Source organism: Poecilia reticulata, chromosome 7 (assembly GCF_904066995.2).
Source record: "Poecilia reticulata chromosome 7, P_reticulata-male-v2, whole genome shotgun sequence".
NCBI lineage: Eukaryota > Metazoa > Chordata > Actinopteri > Cyprinodontiformes > Poeciliidae > Poecilia > Poecilia reticulata.
Window position 1 is genome coordinate 31864569 of NC_088836.1, and position 25696 is coordinate 31890264.

Here is a 25696-nt window from a genome sequence, read left to right on the forward strand (position 1 = left end):
CAGACTGACCAGAACCAGAACCAGAACCGTCTGCTAGGCAGACAGGTGCTGCCTTAGGACCTTCTACCAAATATTCTGCAGCTTCTGGTTCTGTTCAGGTTCTGGTCCTGGTTCTGTTCATCAGTCTGTTGGTCTCTCCATGGTTCTGGAAGAACATGGACTGGTTTCCAACTGGGTCAATTCTGTTGGATCAGTGGAAACCTGGAGAACCAGTCCCCTTTTGTTCCGTCTGTTAATGATCTGCAGACTGATGGAGGGGTCAAAGGTCAGCAGCTTTAAATATGACTCAACTGGTCGGGTTCTGAGTTAGGAACTGTTCTGAACAGTTCTCCGATTTGAACAGTTGTCTGATCCGAACAGTTCTCTTGCAGATCGTTGGTTCCGGCCGGACCGCGATGCTGAAGTGTGTACTGAGCATGCTCAGTAACCAGCTGTTCCCTCTGTCTGCAGCTCAGCGGCCATGTCTAAAGCCACGGTGAAGAAGCTCCACTGGCGCTCCAAGGTACGGCCTGACCTCTGACCCCGGGCTCAGCGTCTGGACTGCCTGTCCCTGAGCTCCGGCTTCCTGTGTGCAGGTCCAGGAGAGCTTCGTTCCGCTGGGCGCCGGCGCCGGCTCCGGAGAGCTGGGTCTGGCCATCGGAGGCGGAGCTGATTATGGGGAGTTTCCCTTCGTCACCGCCGCTCCGGGGGGCGGGGCCACGGTGGGTGACATCATCCTGGAGATCGGGGGGACGCCGGTGTTGGGGATGACGCTGGGCGATGTCCGAGGAGTCCTGAACTCCTGTCCTCATCCAATCAGAATCAAGACTGTGTTCCCAGGTGAGATGATGACGTTCTGGTTCAGCCCAGTTAAAACATGTCTACCAGCTCCAAACAGAGGAACTCTGTCTCTAACGTTCCTGAGTCGCTTCCATCGTCTGAGCAGGAATAACAGTAAGGATACATGTGTGACATCACTGTGACATCACTTCCTGTCTGGTTGTCAGGTTCCTCTCTGTGTAAAGACCTCAGGTTGTACCTCAGCAAGTGTTTCACTCCGGGATCCATGGACAGTCAGCTGCAGCAGCTCATCAGGGAGAACCTGTACCTGCGCGCTGTGCCGTGTAATACGCACCTGGACACACACTAAACACACACCTGGACACACACCTGGACACACACTAAACACACACCTGGACACACACCTGGTCACACACTAAACACGCACCTGGACACACACCTGGTCACACACTAAACACGCACCTGGACACACACCTGGACACACACCTGGACACACACCTGGACACACCCTGGACACACACCTGGACACACACTAAACACGCACCTGGACACACACCTGGACACACACCTGGACACACACCTGGACACACACTAAACACACACCTGGACACACACCTGGACACACACCTGGACACACACCTGGACACACACTAAACACACACCTGGACACACACCTGGACACACACCTGGACACACACCTGGACACACACTAAACACACACCTGGACACACACTAAACACGCACCTGGACACACACCTGGACACACCCTGGACACACCCTGGACACACACCTGGACACACACTAAACACGCACCTGGACACACACCTGGACACACCCTGGACACACCCTGAACACACACCTGGACACACACTAAACACACACCTGAACACACACCTGGACACATTCTGGACACACACCTGGTCACACACTAAACACACACCTGGACACACACTAAACACACACCTGGTCACACACTACAGTCATGGCCAAAAGTTTTGAGAATGACACAAATATTATATTTCACCTGATCAGCTGCCCTCTGGTTTCCATGTCAGATGTTTTCATCATACAGAAATACCATCATGAGTAACAAAAGCTTTTATTGACGGTTAGAATGAGTTAATGCAGATGGTCAGTATTTGCAGTGCTGACCCCTCTTCTTCTTCAGGACCTCTGTGATTCTCCCTGTCCTACTGTCCATCACCTTCTGGACCACATCCTGACTGATGGACGTCCATTCTTCCACAATCAATGCATTTTGTCAGAAGGTTTCTGTTTGTCCACCCGTCTCTTGATGATTGACCACAAGTTTTCAATGGGATTAAGATCTGGGGAGTTTCCAGGCCATGGACCCAAAATCTCTGTTTTGTTCCCTGAGCCAGTTAGTTATCAGCTTTATGGCCAGGTGCTCCATCATGCTGGAAAAGGCTTTGTTCATCACCAAACTGCTCTGGGACGGTTGGGAGAAGTTGCTCTGAGGACATTCTGGTACCATTCTTTATTCATGGCTGTGTTTTTAGGCCAGACCGTGAGAGAGCCGACTCCCTGGGCTGAGAAGCAACATGAATGGTTTCAGGATGCTTTACAGTTGGCATGAGACCAGACTGGTGGTAGCGCTCACCTCGTCTTCTCCCAACAAGCTGTTTTCCAGATGTCCCAAACAATCGGAAAGAGGATCCATCAGAGAAAATGACTTTACCCCATTCCTCAGCAGTCCACTCCCTGCACCTTTTGCAGAATATCAGTCTGTCCCTGATGTTTTTCTGGAGAGAAGTGGCTTCTTTGCTGCCCTCCTTGAGACCAGGCCTTGCTCCAAGAGTCTCCGCCTCACAGTGCAGACGCCCTCACACCTGCTGCTGCCATTCCTGAGCAAGCTCTGCACTGCTGGTAGCCCGATCCATCCTGCAGCTGAAACACTTTTAAGAGACGGTCCTGGTGCTGGCTGGTCTTTCTTGGGCGCCCTGGAGCCTTTTTGGTAACAATGGAGCCTTTTTGGCAACAGTGGAGCCTTTTTGGCAACAGTGGAGCCTTTTTGGCACCAATGGAGCCTTTTTGGCACCAGTGGAGCCTTTTTGGCAACAGTGGAGCCTTTTTGGCAACAATGGAGCCTTTTTGGCAACAGTGGAGCCTTTTTGGCAACAGTGGAGCCTTTTTGGCAACAATGGAGCCTTTTTGGCACCAGTGGAGCCTTTTTGGCAACAGTGGAGCCTTTTTGGCACCAATGGAGCCTTTTTGGCAACAGTGGAGCCTTTTTGGCACCAATGGAGCCTTTTTGGCAACAGTGGAGCCTTTTAGGCACCAATGGAGCCTTTTTGGCAACAATGGAGCCTTTTTGGCAACAGTGGAGCCTTTTTGGCAACCATGGAGCCTTTTTGGCAACAGTGGAGCCTTTTTGGCAACAGTGGAGCCTTTTAACCAATGGAGCCTTTTTGGCAAAATGGAGCCTTTTTGGCAACATGGAGCCTTTTTGGCAACCATGGAGCCTTTTTGGCAACAGGAGCCTTTTTGGCAACAGTGGAGCCTTTTTGGCACCAATGGAGCCTTTTTGGCAACAGTGGAGCCTTTTTGGCAACAATGGAGCCTTTTTGGCAACAGTGGAGCCTTTTTGGCAACAGTGGAGCCTTTTTGGCAACAATGGAGCCTTTTTGGCAACAGTGGAGCCTTTTTGGCAACAGTGGAGCCTTTTTGGCAACAATGGAGCCTTTTTGGCAACAATGGAGCCTTTTTGGCACCAGTGGAGCCTTTTTGGCAACAGTGGAGCCTTTTTGGCAACAATGGAGCCTTTTTGGCAACAGTGGAGCCTTTTTGGCACCAGTGGAGCCTTTTTGGCAACAGTGGAGCCTTTTGGCACCAATGGAGCCTTTTTGGCAACAATGGAGCCTTTTTGGCAACAGTGGAGCCTTTTTGGCAACAATGGAGCCTTTTTGGCAACAATGGAGCCTTTTTGGCACCAATGGAGCCTTTTTGGCACCAATGGAGCCTTTTTGGCACCAACTCTCTCCTTGAAGTTCTTGATGATGCCATAGATTGTTGACTGAGGTGAATCTTTCCAGATGCTCTTCCCTGTTAGGCCGTTGTTCAGCAGTGCAATGATGATGTTTCTTTAGAGGTAACATTTTTCACAGAGAGAAACCATGATGCCACCACCAGCCTCTTTAAAGGGTCCAGTGGTGTCATTCTTAGTTACCATGACAGATGGATCTGCAGCCCTGTCCTCATCAACACCTGTATTAATGCAGCTGAAATGAGTTTTGGGGGATAAAGTTCATTTTCAAATATTGACTTTGCAACTAATTACTATTGAGCTGATCAACATTCTGCAGTTTATATGCAAAGTGCCATTATAAAACCTGGAGCAGTAGACTTTGTAAAAATTAACATTTGAATCATTCTCAAAACTTTGGGCCATGACTGTAAACACACACCTGGACACACATGGAACACACACCTGGACACACACACACTAAACACACACCTGGACACACATGGAACACACACCTGGACACACACTAAACACACACCTGGACACACATGGAACACACACCTGGACACACATGGAACACACACCTGCACACACATGGAACACACACCTGGACACACACACACTAAACACACACCTGGACACACATGGAACACACACCTGGACACACACTAAACACACACCTGGACACACATGGAACACACACCTGGACACACACTAAACACACACCTGGACACACATGGAACACACACCTGGACACACACTAAACACACACCTGGACACACATGGAACACACACCTGGACACACACTAAACAGACTTGGACACACACCTGGACAGATACTAAACACACACCTGGACAGATACTAAACACACACCTGGACACACACCTGGACAGATACTAAACACACACCTGGACAGATACTAAACACACACCTGGACACACACCTGGACAGATACTAAACACACACCTGGACAGATACTAAACACACACCTGGACACACATGGAACACACACCTGGACACACACACTAAACACACACCTGGACACACACTAAACACACCTGGATGCTCCCTGTTAAATTCTGTACTGATGTAACTCAGATTTAATCTGAGGTCATAGAATGTGAAGCAGCTCAGTTTATAAAGATTTCATGAAAATCAGACAGAGTGAGACCTCTTTCAGATTACAGTTCTTTACACTGAGTGAACATCTGTCAGTGAGTCTGATCACCATGACAACTGATGACCTCCCGGCATCCTGTGGGCAGGTACGACCCGGCAGCCGCGGGACGGCGAGATCTCAGGTGTGGACTACAACTTTGTGTCCATCGAGGAGTTCTTCTCTCTGGAGGAGTCCGGAGCGCTGCTGGAGAGCGGCAAATTCAAAGGTATGGAAACCAACCGCAGGGAGGGAAACTGGTGTACCGGCCCTTTAAGAAGGCAGGTAGCATGTAGCGCTGCTGCAGCTGGACTTCTGTCTTTCTGCGAAACAAAACAATAAGAGGATTTAGTCTCTAATCCTGGAAACCTGCAGAACAGAAACCTAGAGCCCAACACACACACACACACACACACACACACGAAGGTGCATTAGAATCACCACCGCTGCATATTAATCTGCCGGGATTAAAGAACTGAAATACAAACAGCTGCTTCTCTTCCAGCTGCAGTTTGGGGGAACTGTGATGTCCTACAGGGGGCGCTGTGAGCATCCCAGTGTTCCCAACCCTCAGGACTAGAAGGATGACCTTTTGACCCGGCAGGTCCAGTTCAGATTTCAGAATCATTCAGATCCAGTTACTGTCACTGCAACCCTGACTTCAGTTCAGCCTCATTCTGACCTCTGACCCAGTAATCGGGGTCTTACCAGGTGTAAATGAAGCTAAGGAGCTAGCCACTTGTTCCTTCCTCCTGAACAAGCATGAGGCGACAGTGGAGAGGAACGACTTCCTTCTTCTACCAATAAAATAGAACGATGATGTAACGTGGTGGCGCCAAACGCCTGACCCCGCCCTGTTTTCATCCAATCACAGGGAACTACTATGGAACGCCCCGCCCCGTCCACATCGGACCGGAGAGCCCTCCAATCACGTACCAGGAACACCGCAACCTGCTGAGGAACTTCCGGACTCGGAGCAAGTCTCTGAGCAATCTGGAGAAAGCCGTGGAGGAAGGAGACAACAGCGAGGACGACGGCGTGCCGGCAGGTAGGGCGCAGATAAGCTCCGCCCACCGCCGTAGGCCAGGTAGGGTCGCAACAGGGCCGCTCTCCGCAGGCTCAGCCCCGCCCACGGCGCTGCCGCTCAGCCAATCGTGGGACTCGACAGTCGGGAGCCGGGAGGGAATGGAGAATGGAGCCGGAGGAAGAGGAAGAGGAAGAGGAGGACCTCCACTTCCTGAGAACTGGGAGCTGGCCTACAGCGACTCAGGAGAGCCATACTACATCAAGTAAGAAACCAGTCAATAGTCAATCAAACCAATTACCTAATTACCTGAATTGTCTGGTTCATTACTGGATCCAACATGGCGGCTGCTGGACCTGGATGAGGGCCGGCCCAGTCACACCTGGTCCTCCGCCAGCAGGGGGCAACAGCCCCACTCACCAGAGGGAACCAGTTAGACGTTTGAGCTAGTTTTGTTGTTGCAGTGCCACCTTGTTTTAGATGTTTCTCCCAGATTAAACCAGTTGAAGCTGACGCTAATGACCGTTAGCTCCTACAGTTAATCAGCTGATCATGTGCGTCCACAAATCAATGCCGCCCTGGGTAACTGCCCATCTGGCCACGTCTACTGCAAATGCAGAATCACACAACACCTTCAAAGTGAACATTTGAACCACATGGGGGCGCCACTGCAGCCTGTTCCCAGAAGGTTTAATATGGAGTAAAGCAAGGGGGCGCTGTGATGGCAGGAGGTCCACACCACTGATCCCAGTAAGCACCATTCAGACCAGTAAACGGACCAGGAGCCTCCTCAGCGCCGCGCTGCCCACCGAGCCGTCAGGACGCGAAGCTTCATTTCCTCACTGTCAGATCTGGATTACAGGTTTACCATCAAACATGATGAAGATGATGATGATGTCATAGATGAAGAAAATGTTTTTCTGTTTTTCAGTCATGTCTCGAAGACGACCAGTTGGGTGGATCCTCGAACGCAGAGCAAAGAGACGACGTCCACCGCAGAACGTAGAGAATCATCATTCTTTATTTTTCATTCAGCATGTGGAGCATTACAGTCTGCTATAGATAAACTTCCTGTCTGGAACTATACTTCCTGTCTGGAGCTATACTTCCTGTCTGGAGCTAAACTTCCTGTCTGGAGCTATACTTCCTGTCTGAAGCTATACTTCCTGTCTGAAGCTAAGCTTCTGTCTGGAGCTATACTTCCTGTCTGGAGCTATACTTCCTGTCTGGAGCTATACTTCCTGTCTGGAGCTATACTTCCTGTCTGGAGCTATACTTCCTGTCTGGAGCTATACTTCCTGTCTGGAGCTAAACTTCCTGTCTGGAGCTATACTTCCTGTCTGAAGCTATACTTCCTGTCTGGAGCTAAACTTCCTGTCTGGAGCTATACTTCCTGTCTGAAGCTATACTTCCTGTCTGAAGCTAAGCTTCTGTCTGGAGCTATACTTCCTGTCTGGAGCTATACTTCCTGTCTGGAGCTATACTTCCTGTCTGGAGCTATACTTCCTGTCTGGAGCTATGCTTCCTGTCTGAAGCTATACTTCCTGTCTGGAGCTATGCTTCCTGTCTCTAGCTAAACTTCCTGTCTGAAGCTATACTTCCTGTCTGGAGCTATACTTCCTGTCTCTAGCTATGCTTCCTGTCTGAAGCTATACTTCCTGTCTGGAGCTAAACTTCCTGTCTGGAGCTATACTTCCTGTCTAGAGCTATACTTCCTGTCTGGAGCTATACTTCCTGTCTGAAGCTAAACTTCCTGTCTAGAGCTATACTTCCTGTCTGGAGCTATACTTCCTGTCTGAATCTAAGCTTCTGTCTGGAGCTATACTTCCTGTCTAGAGCTATACTTCCTGTCTGGAGCTATACTTCCTGTCTAGAGCTATACTTCCTGTCTGGAGCTATACTTCCTGTCTAGAGCTATACTTCCTGTCTGGAGCTATACTTCCTGTCTGAAGCTAAACTTCCTGTCTAAAGCTATACTTCCTTTCTGGAGCTATACTTCCTGTCTAGAGCTATACTTCCTGTCTGGAGCTATACTTCCTGTCTGGAGCTATACTTCCTGTCTGGAGCTATACTTCCTGTCTCTAGCTAAACTTCCTGTCTGAAGCTATACTTCCTTTCTGGAGCTATACTTCCTGTCTAGAGCTATACTTCCTGTCTGGAGCTATACTTCCTGTCTGGAGCTATACTTCCTGTCTGGAGCTATACTTCCTGTCTCTAGCTAAACTTCCTGTCTGAAGCTATACTTCCTGTCTGGAGCTAAACTTCCTGTCTGGAGCTATACTTCCTGTCTAAAGCTATACTTCCTTTCTGGAGCTATACTTCCTGTCTGGAGCTATACTTCCTGTCTGGAGCTATACTTCCTGTCTGGAGCTATACTTCCTGTCTAAAGCTATACTTCCTGTCTGGAGCTATACTTCCTGTCTGGAGCTATACTTCCTGTCTGGAGCTATACTTCCTGTCTAAAGCTATACTTCCTTTCTGGAGCTATACTTCCTGTCTGGAGCTATACTTCCTGTCTGGAGCTATACTTCCTGTCTGGAACTGTATTTCCTGTCTGGAACTATACTTCCTGTCTGGAGCTATACTTCCTGTCTGGAGCTATACTTCCTGTCTGGAGCTATACTTCCTGTTGCTTACAGTTCCAGAGTTCACGGACCAGCCGAGCCATTTGAGAGGTTACTCCATTCACACCCGGCTCTCCAAAGGTCCTCGAGGTTTTGGCTTCAACATCGTCGGAGGAAGTCGCCCTCAGGAGTTTCTGCAGGTGTACAGCGTCACACCTGGAGGACCGCCCACTCTCAGTACAGGTAAATGTGTGACCAGGTACAGGGCAGTAAGGCAGTCTGGTTTCAGAGGCAGAAATTCTGCCCAGCAGCAAAACAACCAGGTGTGTTAACAGGAAACCTGCAGCAGGTTCAGGGCAGATTAATTAAGCTTTTGTTTAAGAAGGTCCAGTCAGAACCAGTAAGAACGTCTACCACTGAGCTGACCCGTTTGTGTGTGGTGGTTCTGCAGCGGACATCTTGGTCTACATCAATGACTGCTGTGTGCTGGGCCGCTCCCACAAGGAGGTGGTGGAGATGTTGAAGGCGGTGCCGATGGGTCAGAGTGTGGATGTGGTTCTGAGGAGGGGATACCCCATGCTCTACAACCCGGACGGCTGTCCCAAACAGAACCTGGAGGTGGTACTGCCGCGACCCGCTTTGCTTGCACACCAGAGACTTCAGCGATTCATCTGCAGCAAAAATCATTCCTTATTTATGTTTAATTTATCATTTATAAACAATAATCTGAGCCTGCATGTAGACACCATGTAGAATGGTGCGTTCAGGGTCTGTTTGGTTTCCGCAGTGTAATGTTTGTTCTGCTTTTCAGCCTCAGACTCCCAGCGATTCCTCCAGCCAGAGCAGAGGCCTGACGCAGCTCACCTTCAGCCGGACGCTGGACGCCAACGGCAGCACGGCAGGTCAGAGCCGTCGCTCCGGACGTCACCAACACCGGCTCAGTTCTGGTTCTTCTGATCAAACACCTTCCAACATCTGTGTGTGTGTGTATTCAGAGCGGTCAGTTCTGAAATGTTGTGGTTGTCTCCAGGTCCAGCACAAGCCCCGCCCTCTTATGCCACTCAGCCAATGACAAATGGCCTGGCTGGACCTCTGACCCCCACGTCCCCGGAGGCGTCGCAGGTCCCGCCTCCCTACGCAGACAGGACTCCACCCAGTCACAGCGACTCTGATGGCGGTCAATCGAACACTGGAACTCGGAGGTCAGAGCTAGCGTTAGCATTGGTAGCTTGTACTAGAGAAAAGCAGTGTCATGTGTTTTAGGTGCTGTTATTAGCTGTTAGCATGACAGTAGTATTAGCAGCGTTTATTTGTAAATGTCAGGTGTTTTTGTTAACAACCTTAGCAGTGAGACTATTAGCAGTTTCAGGTGTTAGCAACATCCCAATGTTGTAGCATTAAAAGTGTTTAGCATCAGTGTTGGCCTTGTTTACTATAAGCAACATTTAGTTTTATCGTGGTTAGCAATCGTAAGCACTAACAGTGTCAGCATTAGCCTTATTTAGCATTAGCAGCTTTGACATTAGTTTTAATAAATTACTGCTAAACGCGTAGCATGGTTAACAGCTTCTTCTCTGGTGTTCAGCTGATGGTAAACTGGTTTTAGCATCGTTGACTTTGTTGTTTGTTCTCTTCGTTCTTCATGCTCCTCCTCCTCTTCCTCACAGGTCTTCTCTGATTCGCTACAACAGCAGCACGCTCCCTGCCCTCTCCTCTTCCTCGCTCCTCCTGCACCAGAGCTCCAAGTCTTCAGAGAGCGACCTGTCCACATCCACTCTCCCCAACGTCTCCTCGTCCTCCCACGTGTTGTCCAAGCTGCCCCTCACCCAGATAGATTTGGGTCTTCTCCAGGACTTCAGCGTCAGCAGCAGTGACCCCGCCTCCTCCTCCGCTCCTCCTCCTGCGCCCGCTCAGCGCCAACAGATGCCTCAGACTTCCTTCTCTGCGCCGCCGCCCAGAGACGTTCCCCCCTGTGGCTTCAACGGCTGTCCAGCAAACCACGCGCTGACCCCATCGTCCTCCAGGGGGCCCGCGGGTTTGGTGCTGCCTCTGGGGTCACCGGGGTCAGCGCATCGAGGAGAACTGGTCCCGGTGGCTCTGGGTCACAGCGAGAGCGGTGGCTTGGGGTTCAGCGTGACAGCGGGAGGTCAGGGGGGTCAGCAGGCGGTGGTGAGGCGGGTTTGGGACCGGAGGCAGTGTCCCTCGCTGCAGGCCGGAGACGTGGTGATGAAGATCAACGGAGCCGACGTGCAGAGCCTCAGCTTCACTCAGGTGAAACATCGACACAGTGGCCAGCAGCTAAGGTCACACACGGACCTTAAGGCACCAAACCTGAGATTCATAAAACTATCCTACCTGAGATCCTGAAGCTCCAGGTTCTGAAGACGAGGAGAGCTGAGGAAGGGTCCAAGAGGAAGCAGAAGTCACAAAGACATTTAGTTAGCAGGAATGTTAGCAGTGATATTAGCAGCCATGTTAGCAGCCATGTTAACAGTGATATTAGCAGCCGTGTTAGCAGCCATGTTAGCGGCCATGTTAGCGGCCATGTTAGCAGTGATATTAGCAGCCATGTTAGCAGTGATATTAGCAGCCATGTTAGCGGCCATGTTAGCAGTGATATTAGCAGCCATGTTAGCAGCCATGTTAGCAGTGATATTAGCAGCCATGTTAGCGGCCATGTTAGCAGTGATATTAGCAGCCATGTTAGCGGCCATGTTAGCAGCCGTGTTAGCAGCCATGTTAGCAGTGATATTAGCAGCCATGTTAGCAGCCGTGTTAGCAGCCGTGTTAGCAGCCATGTTAGCAGTGATATTAGCAGCCATGTTAGCAGCCGTGTTAGCAGCCATGGTAGCAGTGATATTGGCGGCCATGCTTTGTCTGCAGGTGCAGAGAGTCCTGCAGGAACACACCAAGCAGGGGGAGGTGGTGCTGCTAGTGCACCGAGGAGGAGGTATGATGATCAGATCACTCGAGGTCTGGTGTTTCACTGTGACTCATCCTGGAACACCAGCTAGTTAGATGTCTCTGTCCTCCAGGTCCCATCTCCTCTCCTCTCGTGACCCCTAACCTCTACAAGCCTCTCTCCTCCCCTCACGTCCTGACCACGCCCTCCACTCCCTCTTCCGCTGACCTGCCATCCACTGATGCCCCCCTGGGTGGAGTGCCTCCTCTCAGCCAGGCCGGTTTGGGCCTGGAGGCACCTGCAGGGACCCACCAAGGTAGCCCCTCCCCCACCTGCTGCTGCTAGAGAGAGATTGATCGATTGATTCCTCGTTTTCTCACTGCTGGTCCTCTTCCTCCTCAGGTTCTCCTGCTCAGACGTCCAACGGCCCGCCAGTCTCCTCCCTCATCCAGAGCACCAGCTTCCTGGACTCGGTTCCCGTGACGTTGACCTTGGAGCCCCGTGACCTTCAGGGCGTGGAGGACGGCGGCGGTCCTGTCCGGGGAGGAGGAGCCAAAGACGGAAGAGGTGGAGCCAAGATGGTGGAAGTGGAGCTGAGGAGGCGGCCGGGCGAAGGCTTCGGGTTCGTCATCGCCTCCCAGGAAGTGAGCGGAGGTGAGTGATGTCATTGCTGATGTCATCTGCTGGTTCTGGCTCTGGACCGATTCTGGTCCTGTTCAAAACTTTTACAAATGGCTGCTTCCTCTGGAGGTTGGAGAGAAACAAAATAAAATCTACAACTAAAGCAAAAACAAGAAAAACTGGATTAAAATGAAACAAACAGAACCAGCAAAGCCGTCTGGTTCTGTTCTGGTTCTGTTCTGGTTCTGGTCATTTAAAATTCAGTTGGCCTGAGATTCTGACCAGTTCCTGGAGAAAGACTCGATGAGCCCGGTCTGGTCCTGTTGGTACTGCCCGTCATCAGGACCATGTAGGATCTGGCCTCAGCCAGCAGGGGGCAGCGTCACCACAGGATCTACAGAACCCTGCGGTCCAAACGGCTGATTAGTGAGGCGTCCCACGCTGAGATCAGCACCTGAACGCATCACAGACACAACAATCAGAGCTCAGCCGAGGCCCCGCCCCTCAGCCGAGGCCCCGCCCCTCAGCCGAGGCCCCGCCCCTCAGCCGAGGCCCCGCCCCCTCCGCCTGCTTCTCTCGCTCTGCTGTGACTCGCCCAGCGCTGGAGCTACAGCGACAGGCTGGACGCCTCACTGCTGCGGTTCTGACTCTGGACTTTGGACCATGTTGGACCGGATCCAGTCAGCACTGAGAACCATCAGGAACGCCAGGCGTGAGTTCAGGACGGGGGGGACGGGAGGCCGCAGCGGTCAGGCTTTGGATCAGCTGCAAAGTGGTTCTGATTGGTTCTACTGGGCTCTAACTTTCAGCTGTAGTGAAACATCCACCAGGTTCGTCCTGCAGGTCGGGTTCTACAGAACTGGTGGACGGATTTATTGGAGTTAATCTGAGTCTGTAATTCATTAATCGCATTTATCAACAGAATCAGCAACATTCCAAACTATTGAACAAATGAGATGAACATGAAAGATGTTTAGTTATTAACCAGATATTTATAGTTATTAACCAGATATTTATAGTTATTAACCAGATATTTATAGTTATTAACCAGATGTTTATAGTTATTAGCCAGATATTTATAGTTATTAACCAGATATTTATAGTTATTATCCAGATATTTATAGTTATTAACCAGATATTTATAGTTATTAACCAGATATTTATAGTTATTAACCAGATGTTTATAGTTAACCAGATATTTATAGTTATTAACCAGATATTTATAGTTATTATTTAGATGTTTAGTTATTAACCAGATGTTTATAGTTATTAACCAGATATTTATAGTTATTATTTAGATGTGTAGTTATTAACCAGATGTTTATAGTTATTAACCAGATATTTATAGTTATTAACCAGATATTTATAGTTATTAATTAGCTGTTTGTAGTTATTAACCAGATGTTTATAGTTATTAACCAGGTGTTTATAGTTATTAATCTGTTCTCCAGCTCTATGTTGTTCTATCGTTCACCCTTCCAGTTTCTCTGATCGTTCCTGGAGTTTCTTTAGAAATATGGACTGTGCTAACATTAGCAATAGCTGCACATGTTAGCATTGAGATGCTATTTTAGGCTAGCATAGCTTCTGGTAGGCTAACAGCTTTCTTCTTTTCCAGCATCAGCTCATTTAAAGCAGACATGAACTGAGAAGATGCTCCATCTTTGCTAGCGATGTGGCTGCGCGTCAGATTTATGGTCGTACCAGAAACACGTGAATAAAATGGTTCCAGCTGGAACCTTTGGATGTAAAAAAGTGAAAGTTATGTTAAAATTTGAAAAGGGTTTGATGACTGAATCTCTAACGCCTCACGTTTCAGTTCTGCTCGTCAGCTGAAACCGCTCTGACCCTTGACCCTGGCCGCACTGTGATGTCATCAGTTTTCTTTTTCTGTTTGTTCTTCGCATCGTCTGGTGAGGATGATGATGACTCTTCATCAGACAGCTGCAGTGATTTATTTCCAGACCGGCTCATAAATATTCATACACCCCTTATCTGGGTTCTGATGAAGTTCTGGAGCCATCCCGGTAGAACGCTGATCCAGTTTCTCTGTTCATCTCAGAACCGGGTCAGAGGAACCCAGCTGGGCCTTCATCCTCCTGCTGCTCCTCTTCCTCAGTCTTTATCTGGAATTCCTGAAATATTTTCACCTCCCTTAAGCTATTTGGAGTGTGTGTGTGTGTGTGTGTGTGTGTGTGTGTGTGTGTGTGTGTGTGTGTGTGTGTCTGTGTGTGTGTGTGTGTGTGTGTGTGTGAGTGTGTGTCTTTGTGTGTGTGTCTGAATGTGTGTCTGAGTGTGTGTGTGTGTGTGTGTGTCTGTGTGTGTGTGTGTGTGTGTGTGTGTGTGAGTGTGTGTCTTTGTGTGTGTGTCTGAATGTGTGTCTGAGTGTGTGTGTGTGTGTGTGTGTGTGCATGTGTGTGTTCATGTGTAACTATCCAACAGGGGACATGCGTGTCATTTTACACTGACCAACAGGGGACTCACCGTTGAAGAGGGGACATTTTGTAGGTCCCCTCTTGGAAATGACCCTGTTTTAGGGTCAGGGGTTGCAGTTAGGACTAAGGTGTGAATTGACTTTTGGTTAGGGTTAGGAAAAGGGTTAGGGTTAGGCTGTAGAAATGAATGGAAGTCAATGGAATGTCCCCTGTTGGATAGTAGCGTACGACTGTGTGTGTGTGTGTCTTTGTGTGTGTGTGTGTGTGTGTGTGAGTGTGTGTGTGTGTGTGTGCATGTGTGTGTGTGTGTGTTTGTCTTTTTAATGTTCATCACTTTAGTTTATTTTAGTTTCCCTACATTATCTTCGTTTAGCTTAGCTTAGCATAATGTAGTTGGATAAAAGTGAATCCTGATTCTGGTGCGGCCCGGTCCAGTTCTGAGCTTCTGATGCTGCGTGGCGTGTTCATGTGCAGCTCTGTCTCACTTTGACCTCTGACCCCGCCCCTGTCTCCGTAGCGTCCTCCCTGATGTCGCACCGCTTCGTCACGGTGCGGCGCGGCAGCCCGGCGGCGCGCAGCGGACAGATCCGACCCGGAGATCGGCTGGAGGCGGTGGAGGGAAGACCGGTCGCCGCGCTGCAGCACCGGGACCTGGCCCAGATCCTGAGGAGGGCCGGGAACACGCTGAGGCTGGGCGTGGCCCGCAGTACGACACACACAGTCTGTGGTTGTCATGGTAACTCAAGGTTTCCCCCAGCCTGGTGGTCGGGCGCGCAGCAGTCATGTTTTCAGTTTAAAGTTGACAGGAAATTTGAGAATATCACTTGATAATTATGTATTATTGAAGATTAATACCTCAACGCCAACTATAAAATGTTAAAAAATGCAAAAAAATTTAGACTTTTTAAAAGACTTATAAGCAATGATTAGCCTGGTGACCCGCCAGGCTTATAATACGCTGGGGGAAACGCTGATGAATAGTTTTGATGTTTGATGTGATTTGATGCTGATGGATAAAACTTTCTCAAAGATGAATAAAATCTTGATGAACATTTATCACTGAATAAACAAAGCAGAAAATAAAATGAATTATAAAGTAACCAAATCTGCAAAGACCATAAAATCACCTAAACGATTTGTTTGAATTGATCATGTGATTATTGGAACAGAATCCTTCTCCTCCACAGAGTCGTCCTCCGACGGCGCCGACTTCGACACGGACAGACGGCTGGTCAAAGGGCCCAGAGGGAGGTCAAAGGTCACATTTATTTATCTGATTTTCAGCTGAGTTCAGTCTGAAAACGTTTCAATAAAACCTGCAGGTGATTCCAAACCGCCTGGCAGGAAATGAGCCGCCGCCCTCCTTCCTGTTTCAGATCAATAAACATGGCAGAAAACCAGAGAAAGAATAAACAGACCCAGAGAAAATGTCTGAATGCTTAGCTCCGCCCCTGGCAACAAGCAAAGCTCCGCCCCTGGCAACAAGCAAAGCTCCGCCCCTGGCAACTAGCAAAGCTCCGCCCCTGGCAACTAGCAAAGCTCCGCCCCTGGCAACAAGTAAAGCTCCGCCCCTGGCAACTAGCAAAGCTCCGCCCCTGGCAACAAGCAAAGCTCCGCCCCTGGCAACAAGCAAAGCTCCGCCCCTGGCAACTAGCAAAGCTCCGCCCCTGGCAACTAGCAAAGCTCCGCCCCTGGCAACAAGTAAAGCTCCGCCCCTGGCAACTAGCAAAGCTCCGCCCCTGGCAACAAGTAAAGCTCCGCCCCTGGCAACAAGCAAAGCTCCGCCCCTCTGACACTTTTATAAACATTCTGTCAAAGTGGGCGGAGCCAAGAGGCAGAGGGGCGTGGCCAAGTGCAAAGATGAGAGAAGTTCGGAGGTCAGGACGGGAGGAGCTGATGACCTGTGAATGTTTTCTGAACCTCTGTGGTTCTGTTGCAGGATGAGACCCGGTTCTACAGCGTGGATCTGGAGCGAGGGCCCACTGGCTTCGGCTTCTCTCTGCGGGGCGGCAGCGAGTACAACATGGGGCTGTACGTGCTGGGGCTGATGGACGGGGGGCCGGCGCAGAGGAGCTCCAAGATGCAGGTAACACACACAGAGACACAGAGACACAGAGACACACACCAACACACAGAGACACACACCAACACACAGAGACACACACTGACACACAGAGACACACACCAACACACAGAGACACACACCAACACACAGAGACACACACCACACCAACACACACCAACACACACACGCACACCACACAAACACACACACCAACACACAGAACACACAGAGACACACACCAACACACACCAACACACACCAACACACAGAGACACACACCCACACACAGAGACACACACCAACACACAGAGACACACAGAGACACACACCAACACACACCAACACACACCCACACACAGAGACACACACCAACACACAGAGACACACACCAACACACACCCACACACAGAGACACACACCAACACACAGAGACACACACTGACACACAGAGACACACACTGACACACAGAGACACACACCGACACACACCAACACACAGAGACACACACTGACACACAGAGACACACACCAACACACAGAGACACACACCAACACACACCCACACACAGAGACACACACCAACACACAGAGACACACAGACACACACACCAACACACACCGACACACACCAACACACACCACACACAAACACACACCAACACACAAAACACACCAAACACAGACACACACCCACACACAGAGACACACACCAACACACAGAGACACACACCCACACACACCGACACACACCCACACAAAGAGACACACACCAACACACACCGACACACAGAGACACACACCAACACACAGAGACACACACCAACACACAGAGACACACACCGACACACAGAGACACACACCAACACACACCAACACACACCCACACACAGAGACACACACCAACACACACCGACACACAGAGACACACACCAACACACACCAACACACACCAACACACACAGACACACACAACACACACCGACACACACACACACACCAACACACAAACACACACCACACACAGAGACACACACCAACACACAAACACACACCAACACACACCACACACACACACACACAACACACAAACACACACCACACACACACACACACACAAACACACCACACACAGAGACACACACCAACACACAGAGACACACACCGACACACAGAGACACACACCAACACACACCAACACACACCCACACAAAGACACACACCAACACACAACAACACACACCAACACACACCAACACACACCAACACACACCAACACACCCACACAGAGACACACACCAACACACACCAACACACACCGACACACAGAGACACACACCAACACACACCAACACACACCAACACACAGAGACACACACCAACACACATCGACACACACCAACACACACCAACACACAGAGACACACACCCACACACAGAGACACACACCCACACACACCGACACACACCAACACACATCGACACACACCAACACACAGAGACACACACTGACACACAGAGACACACACCAACACACAGAGACACACACCAACACACAGAGACACACACCCACACACAGAGACACACACCAACACACAGAGACACACACCAACACACAGAGACACACAGACACACACCAACACACACCGACACACACCAACACACACCCACACACAGAGACACACACCAACACACAGAGACACACACCAACACACAGAGACACACACCAACACACAGAGACACACACCAACACACAGAGACACACACCCACACACACCGACACACACCAACACACACCGACACACAGAGACACACACCAACACACACCAACACACACCCACACAAAGAGACACACACCAACACACACCGACACACAGAGACACACACCAACACACACCAACACACACCCACACACAGAGACACACACCAACACACACCAACACACACCGACACACAGAGACACACAGAGACACACACCAACACACACCAACACACACCCACACACAGACACACACCAACACACACCAACACACACCGACACACAGAGACACACACCAACACACACCAACACACACCAACACACAGAGACACACACCAACACACACCAACACACACCAACACACAGAGACACACACCCACACACAGAGACACACACCCACACACACCGACACACACCAACACACATCGACACACACCAACACACACCAACACACAGAGACACACACCCACACACACCGACACACACCAACACACACCGACACACACCAACACACACCAACACACACCGACACACACCAACACACACCGACACACACCAACACACACCAACACACAGAGACACACACCCACACACACCGACACACACCAACACACATCGACACACACCAACACACACCAACACACATCGACACACACCAACACACATCGACACACACCAACACACACCAACACACAGAGACACACACCCACACACACCGACACACACCAACACACACCGACACACACCAACACACAGAGACACACACCAACACACATCGACACACACCAACACACACCGACACACACCAACACACACCGACACACACCAACACACACCGACACACACCAACACACACCGACACACACCAACACACAGAGACACACACCAACACACATCGACACACACCAACACACATCGACACACACCAACACACACCAACACACAGAGACACACACCCACACACACCGACACACACCAACACACACCGACACACACCAACACACAGAGACACACACCCACACACAGAGACACACACCCACACACATCGACACACACCAACACACACCGACACAAAGAGACACACACCAACACACACCAACACACACCAACACACACCAACACACACCACACAGAGACACACACCAACACACAGAGACACACACCAACACACATCGACACACACCAACACACATCGACACACACCAACACACATCGACACACACCAACACACATCGACACACACCAACACACATCGACACACACCAACACACACCAACACACAGAGACACACACCAACACACACCAACACACACCGACACACAGAGACACACACCAACACACATCGACACACACCAACACACATCGACACACACCAACACACATCGACACACACCAACACACATCGACACACACCAACACACATCGACACACACCAACACACACCAACACACAGAGACACACACCAACACACACCAACACACACCAACACACACCAACACACACCAACACACACCAACACACACCAACACACACCAACACACACCAACACACACCAACACACAGAGACACACACCAACACACACCGACACACACCAACACACACCAACACACAGAGACACACACCAACACACAGAGACACACACCGACACACAGAGACACACACCCACACACACCGACACACACCAACACACACCGACACAAAGAGACACACACCAACACACACCAACACACACCGACACACAGAGACACACAGAGACACACAGAGACACACACCAACACACACCAACACACACCCACACAAAGAGACACACACCAACACACACCGACACACAGAGACACACACCAACACACACCAACACACACCCACACAAAGAGACACACACCAACACACACCAACACACACCGACACACAGAGACACACACCAACACACAGAGACACACACCAACACACATCGACACACACCAACACACACCGACACACAGAGACACACACCAACACACACCGACACAAAGAGACACACACCAACACACACCAACACACACCGACACACAGAGACACACAGAGACACACACCAACACACACCGACACACACGCTGGACATGAAGCCGAGGCAGCAGAGTAGCAGGAGCAAGAAATGCTGCCACCTGGTGGTCGGATCAGTGAGATAAAATGTCTGACGTTTGTTTGTGTGAAAGATGCAGGGATTTTAATGATCATTCAAGTTTTTGGTGTTTGAAGATTAATTTGAGGAAAATCTGGATTTTTTCAGAAAGAAATACAGATTTTTTCTGTAATTTGACAGTTTTTAGAGAAAGTCTGATTAGTTTCATTCATGAAATAATATTTGCACCCTAACTGTTGAAGGTTGTACTGATGTGACCAGAGGGCCGGACAAAAGGGCAATCAATGTGTGTACCTGTGTCCTGCAGGTGTCGGACCAGCTGGTGGAGATCAACGGCGGCAGCACGGCGGGAATGACCCACAGTCAGGCGGTGGAGCAGATCCGCAGAGGAGGAAACCGGATCCACCTGGTTCTGAAGAAGGGCAACGGATACGTCCCAGATTATGGTGAGACTCCAGACTGTGAGGCAGACAGGTGAGGCTCACCTGTCTGCCTGCCGATGCGGTTCTGTTCACCAGCTTGAACAGTGGTCCCCAAGCTACGGCCCGCAGGCCGGATCCGGCCCGCCTCCACATTTGGTCCGGCCCCCTGAACAATACCAGAGAGCATTCAGATTGTTTTCATATATTGTATTTTCCGGTTTATGTGTGGATTTTTCTTCAACCACCAGGGGGCTCTGTAGCAGGAGGTGTGTCCTGAAAACTGGGTGTTTTGTTTTGCATGGCGCATTGCTGCCATCTGTTGGACTTTTAGGGAACTGCTTGACTTTTATGTTATTTAATCATTACGGTTGTTTGCTAGCGGTAGAGCAGATGAACACGTGTTTGTTATGAACGCCGCATTCCAGGTTTCCCTCAATGGAATATTTACCAGTCAGTCCCAGTGACCGTTTCACTCACGGTTATTGCCCATGTGCTTTCTGGGTAAAAATCAATCGAGAAACGCCCCGTCCTCCTTCCGGTCAACAATTCCCGGCAGCCCAGGTGATAAACGTGTCTCACTTGTTCTGCTACAAACTGACTCCGCCCCCAGCAGAGAACCGTCTGCTGCCACCTAGTGGCCACTCTGGAGATGGCAGGCGTGACACGGTCTTCTTCTTCTTCTGGTGTTTACTGGATGTTTGTTCTGTTTGAATCTGTTGGATCCAGTCAGGAAGAGGAGGAGGAGGAATTGCAGCTTCCTCCTCCTCTGGCACCGTCCATCTTGGTCCAGTGGTTCTGGTTCACGTGGTTCTGGTCTGGATTCTGCAGACATGCTTGTGTTGAACAGAATCAGAACCAGGAATCAAGGACCTCTGAGTTTTACCCAGTCGGGATCAGATGATCTAATTGATGTTTTTATGACTTCAGTTTACGTTAGCCTGTTAGCTCCTGATGCTGAGCTAACGATATCATTCTCTTCCTCTTCCTCCTCTTCCTCCTCTTCCTCCTCTTCCTCAGTGGAGCTCTCCAGCCTCTCTCTCTGTATGACCAACTCCAGGCAGGGCGAGCCCTGCTTCTACGTGATTGGACGAACCGAGAACTCGCGGTTGGTAGCTCTGCTTCCTCCTTCCTGTCTTCATCCTTCCATCTCTTCCTCAGCATCGTCATCATCATCATCATCATGGAGTCCAGCTTCAGTCATGTGATCAGGTCACATGTTTCTGTTCAAGCTGGTTTTGGTTCTGAACGTTGTTCTGTTTGCTCCATCAGGCCCTGAGGAAGGAGCCCCCCCCTCCTCCTCCTCCTCCTCCTCGCAGGAGCAGGAGTCCGTCACCATGGCAACCGCTTCCCTCGGCAGGCGAAGGAGAGGAGGCGGTGGGGGGGGGAGGACCGGAGTTGCAGGAGCTCCTGACCTGGACCTGGACCTGGTGGAGGAGGAGGAGGAGGAGAGGAGGAAGATGAACAGGAGAAGAAGACGAGAGGAGAAGAAGAAGACTCAGGCGGTGAGAGAGGGGAGGAGGAGCAGGAGCTTCTCCAGGGACTCCCCGCTGCCAGAGGAGGCGCTGAGGGGGCGGAGCCACACCGTCAGCCACGCAAAGCATCATGGGAGCTCCGCTGCAGCGCCGCAGGTGGCGTTCTCCTTCCTCATGCCCATGAGTGATGACAGGCCTCCGTCTGACAGCCAATCACCAGCCAGCTTCTCGGAGGTCAGCCAATCAGCAGCCAGCATGGAGCGATCTGATTGGAGGAGGGAGCCAGGGAGTGGGCGGGACCTCTGGCTGAAGCCGAGCCCACAGCGGCTGACTCAGGGTCTGATTGGCTGCAGGCGCAGTGGGCGGGACTTAGCAGACGAGCTTTCTCTCTGATTGGCCAGCAGTGATGTTTATGCTTCATAAGGGCTTCTGTGATTGGCCACTGAGAGAAGCCCCGCCTCCTGCTGACGCAGCCACACCCCATTACCCATCATGCCTCATCCTCAATACTCTAACTACTCTCTCCGCCTTGTACTGTGGTTACCGTGGCAACTGGGCCTGCTGCATGTTCCTCCAGTCTGTATGCAAACGACGGCGCCCCCTGGTGGCCGTATGTCAGCATGTGAATACAACCGGAATGATTTTTTATTTTTGTAACGTGTAAATGATCCTGACATGATTATTAAAATCTGATATATTATTGATATGATTAGAGATGACAAGAACCTGCTTGCTTTTAAGAGGAACTGATGATTTAACAGAGCCATAACCACACACACACACACACACACACACTGATGTCAGGTCCAGCTGTTCTCCAGCGTCACCATAGCAACCGTAGTGACAGGATGACCTGCAGCTGGATCAGAACAAGTGCCTCGTTTTGTTTCCTGTCGTCTGTCCGCCATGCTCCTCCATGATGCCCACTGGCCACGCCCACACACACACACACACACACACACACACACACACACACACACACAGCTTTTCTATCAAATAAAGTCCAAGGAAACATTCTGCATCGTGTCTGTTCGTCATTAAACGGTTAAATCCTGACGCTGACCAGTGACTGGCTTTAGGGACCACTCTGAACGGTCTGTTACCATGGCGACAATGTCTTTAAAGGGCCAGCAGCAGCAGAATGTGAAGCTACCAGCTAACAGGCTGATAAAACTTTAGCTTTTAATCTCATTAAAATGAGAATATTCAGCATCTTTTGATTGTTGATGTCATCTGAAACGGCTTTGATAAAACATTTTACATCCAGGGGTGAAAATAAGGGGGGCGGCAGGTACCGCGACCCCTGAAGGTTTAGTAGGGCTACGCAGTTCCTGCTAGAGGAGCGGCTGCAGCTGTAAAACATGAACGGGTCACTGTGCAGCTGTGACTGGTTGGTTTTTCAACAACGATCTAAAACAGAATCAGTTAATAAATAACTTGTTTCTAATTTCATATCGTTTCTGAACTGATCCTGCTTTACTAGAGCAGCGGAGCAACATGTGGATCTCTGAAGGTTTAGAGTCTGAGAGCAGCAGGTCCTCTGATTGGCTGAGAGCAGCAGGTCCTCTGATTGGCTGAGAGCAGCAGGTCCTCTGATTGGCTGAGAGCAGCAGGTCCTCTGATTGGCTGAGAGCAGCAGGTCCTCTGATTGGCTGAGAGCAGCAGGTCCTCTGATTGGCTGAGAGCAGCAGGTCCTCTGATTGGCTGAGAGCAGCAGGTCCTCTGATTGGCTGAGAGCAGCAGGTCCTCTGATTGGCTGAGAGCAGCAGGTCCTCTGATTGGCTGAGAGCAGCAGGTCCTCTGATTGGCTGAGAGCAGCAGGTCCTCTGATTGGCTGAGAGCAGCAGGTCCTCTGATTGGCTGAAAACGTTCAGAACTTTATTAATAAACAACAAAATGAACAAAACGTTTTCAAATTAATGACCCAACAACAATAATAATCTCAGTGATTATTGTTTCTACAAGTTGTTGCACAATTCTGTGCGTTTCGGTTCCATTATTAAAATAACCAGCAGGAGTTTAAAGTTAACCAACCACCGCTGAGTTCATGAGGTTATTAATGATGCTGAATAAATATAGAGCCTGAAAACCTGATATCGTAACGGACTGAATGATTTAAACATAATCTCTGGTCGGCTTGTGGAGCGCAGCAGGTTGCCATAGCAACGGCTGTGCTTAATAACAGAGAGAGTAAAAAGGTGTGATTGGTTTAGAGCTGATCACCTGTTCAGGTTGTTTCACCTTTGACCTTTAGAGCCGCTGTAGTTTCTGAATATTCAATAAATTACAAACTTGGACTAATTACCTGGTTCTTTATGACTATACGTCATTTACAACAAACATCAAACACGGTAAATAAGTTTCATTAAGTATTTAACAAACTAATGGCTTCTACAGCCATAATTATGTGAAATTAATTGTAATATAAAATATAGTTTGGTGCTTTGAGCTCAGAGTCTGAGAGGCTTTTACTTTATCAAACAAATTTTATTTTTGCCTCTTATTTAGTGGAAATATTGATGTTGATGAGATTTTCTCCAACATAATAACCTTGTTCAACCTGTATAGCTCCACTGATGAAAATGAGGCTCTAACATTCACAAATGAAATAAAATCCAGTCCAACATCTGGTTTGAGGTGATTCCTCTGGAACCTGTTGGAGGAAAAACATCCCAACTTCAGAAGATGAGCTTTAACCTAACAGAGCTCTGTGGTTCCTCCTGTCAGTGTGAGGGTCAGGGTGAGGAGGCGCCATGTTAGGAAGAGAAGCTGCAGGATCTTCAGAACCAACAGGTCATGATGCTGGGCTACTGATTATCCCTCTGTCTGGACACAGGACCAGTAGAACCAGTTTAACAGATAAAATGAATGGTTATAAACCAGGCATGGAAAACTGGGATGACTCCATGCCATGATGTTCATGATTTAGGTCTCATGGCATCTCAAGGTGTCAACATGGCAGCCAGTGGGCTGAAGGAGGAAATACAGCTTTATTTTGTAGCAGTTCAAGAGATACCAGCTTTTATATATATATATATATATATATATTTTTTTTTTTTTTTTTTTTGTTATAGTACCCCCAAGAATTGAAAACTACTTTCACCCCTGGATCCAACTTTTATTAGGAAGACCTTTTTCAAAATGTGGAGTCCAGAGAAATAATTATGGTGAGTCAAATTTGGGCTTCGGGTTCGAACTCATGTGAATCATTAATCTGACCTGAGAGAACAGGAAACTTCTAGAGTTTAATTTCCTCAGTATCACAGAACCACCAGCCGAGGGCAGGATCCCTGATGGGTCCCTGATTGAACCCTGATGGGGCCCTGATTGAGCCCCGATGGGGCCCTGTCAGAGATCCACTCCGCTTCAGGAAGCAAAGACAGCACACTGGC

General features: G+C 49.6%; 1 protein-coding gene and 1 long non-coding RNA gene across 9 annotated transcripts; one reads left to right on the forward strand and one right to left on the reverse strand.

The window, feature by feature from the left end:
• Positions 1-58: 58 nt before the first annotated feature.
• On the forward strand, positions 59-23321 carry LOC103460241 (membrane-associated guanylate kinase, WW and PDZ domain-containing protein 1). Of its 7 annotated transcripts, none has more exons than XM_081609445.1 (20): positions 73-502; positions 576-819; positions 987-1103; positions 5030-5149; positions 5795-6209; positions 6876-6946; positions 8584-8751; positions 8960-9129; positions 9320-9449; positions 9539-9710; positions 10176-10779; positions 11392-11458; positions 11544-11726; positions 11813-12064; positions 14984-15172; positions 15654-15724; positions 16406-16552; positions 20718-20856; positions 21850-21937; positions 22102-22196. In XM_081609445.1, the coding sequence occupies exons 1-20, from the start codon at positions 461-463 to the stop codon at positions 22106-22108; spliced, it is 3396 nt and encodes a 1131-aa protein (XP_081465571.1). In that variant the 5' UTR covers positions 73-460; the 3' UTR covers positions 22109-22196. The 7 variants fall into 7 exon arrangements, with proteins under 7 accessions (XP_081465572.1, XP_081465566.1, XP_081465567.1 ...); XM_081609444.1 differs by lacking the exon at positions 21850-21937 and having other exon boundaries at positions 77-502; positions 5795-5968; positions 6038-6209; positions 22102-23321; XM_081609440.1 differs by lacking the exon at positions 21850-21937 and having other exon boundaries at positions 65-502; positions 22102-23321.
• On the reverse strand, positions 1138-4769 carry LOC145552338 (uncharacterized). 2 transcript variants are annotated; one of them, XR_014088364.1, is made up of 4 exons: positions 4754-4769; positions 4559-4591; positions 1349-1743; positions 1138-1242 (listed from the first exon to the last, which is right to left on the reverse strand). It is a non-coding gene; the product is annotated as an uncharacterized LOC145552338 (long non-coding RNA). The 2 variants fall into 2 exon arrangements; XR_014088363.1 differs by lacking the exon at positions 4754-4769 and having other exon boundaries at positions 4559-4629.
• Positions 23322-25696: the final 2375 nt, after the last annotated feature.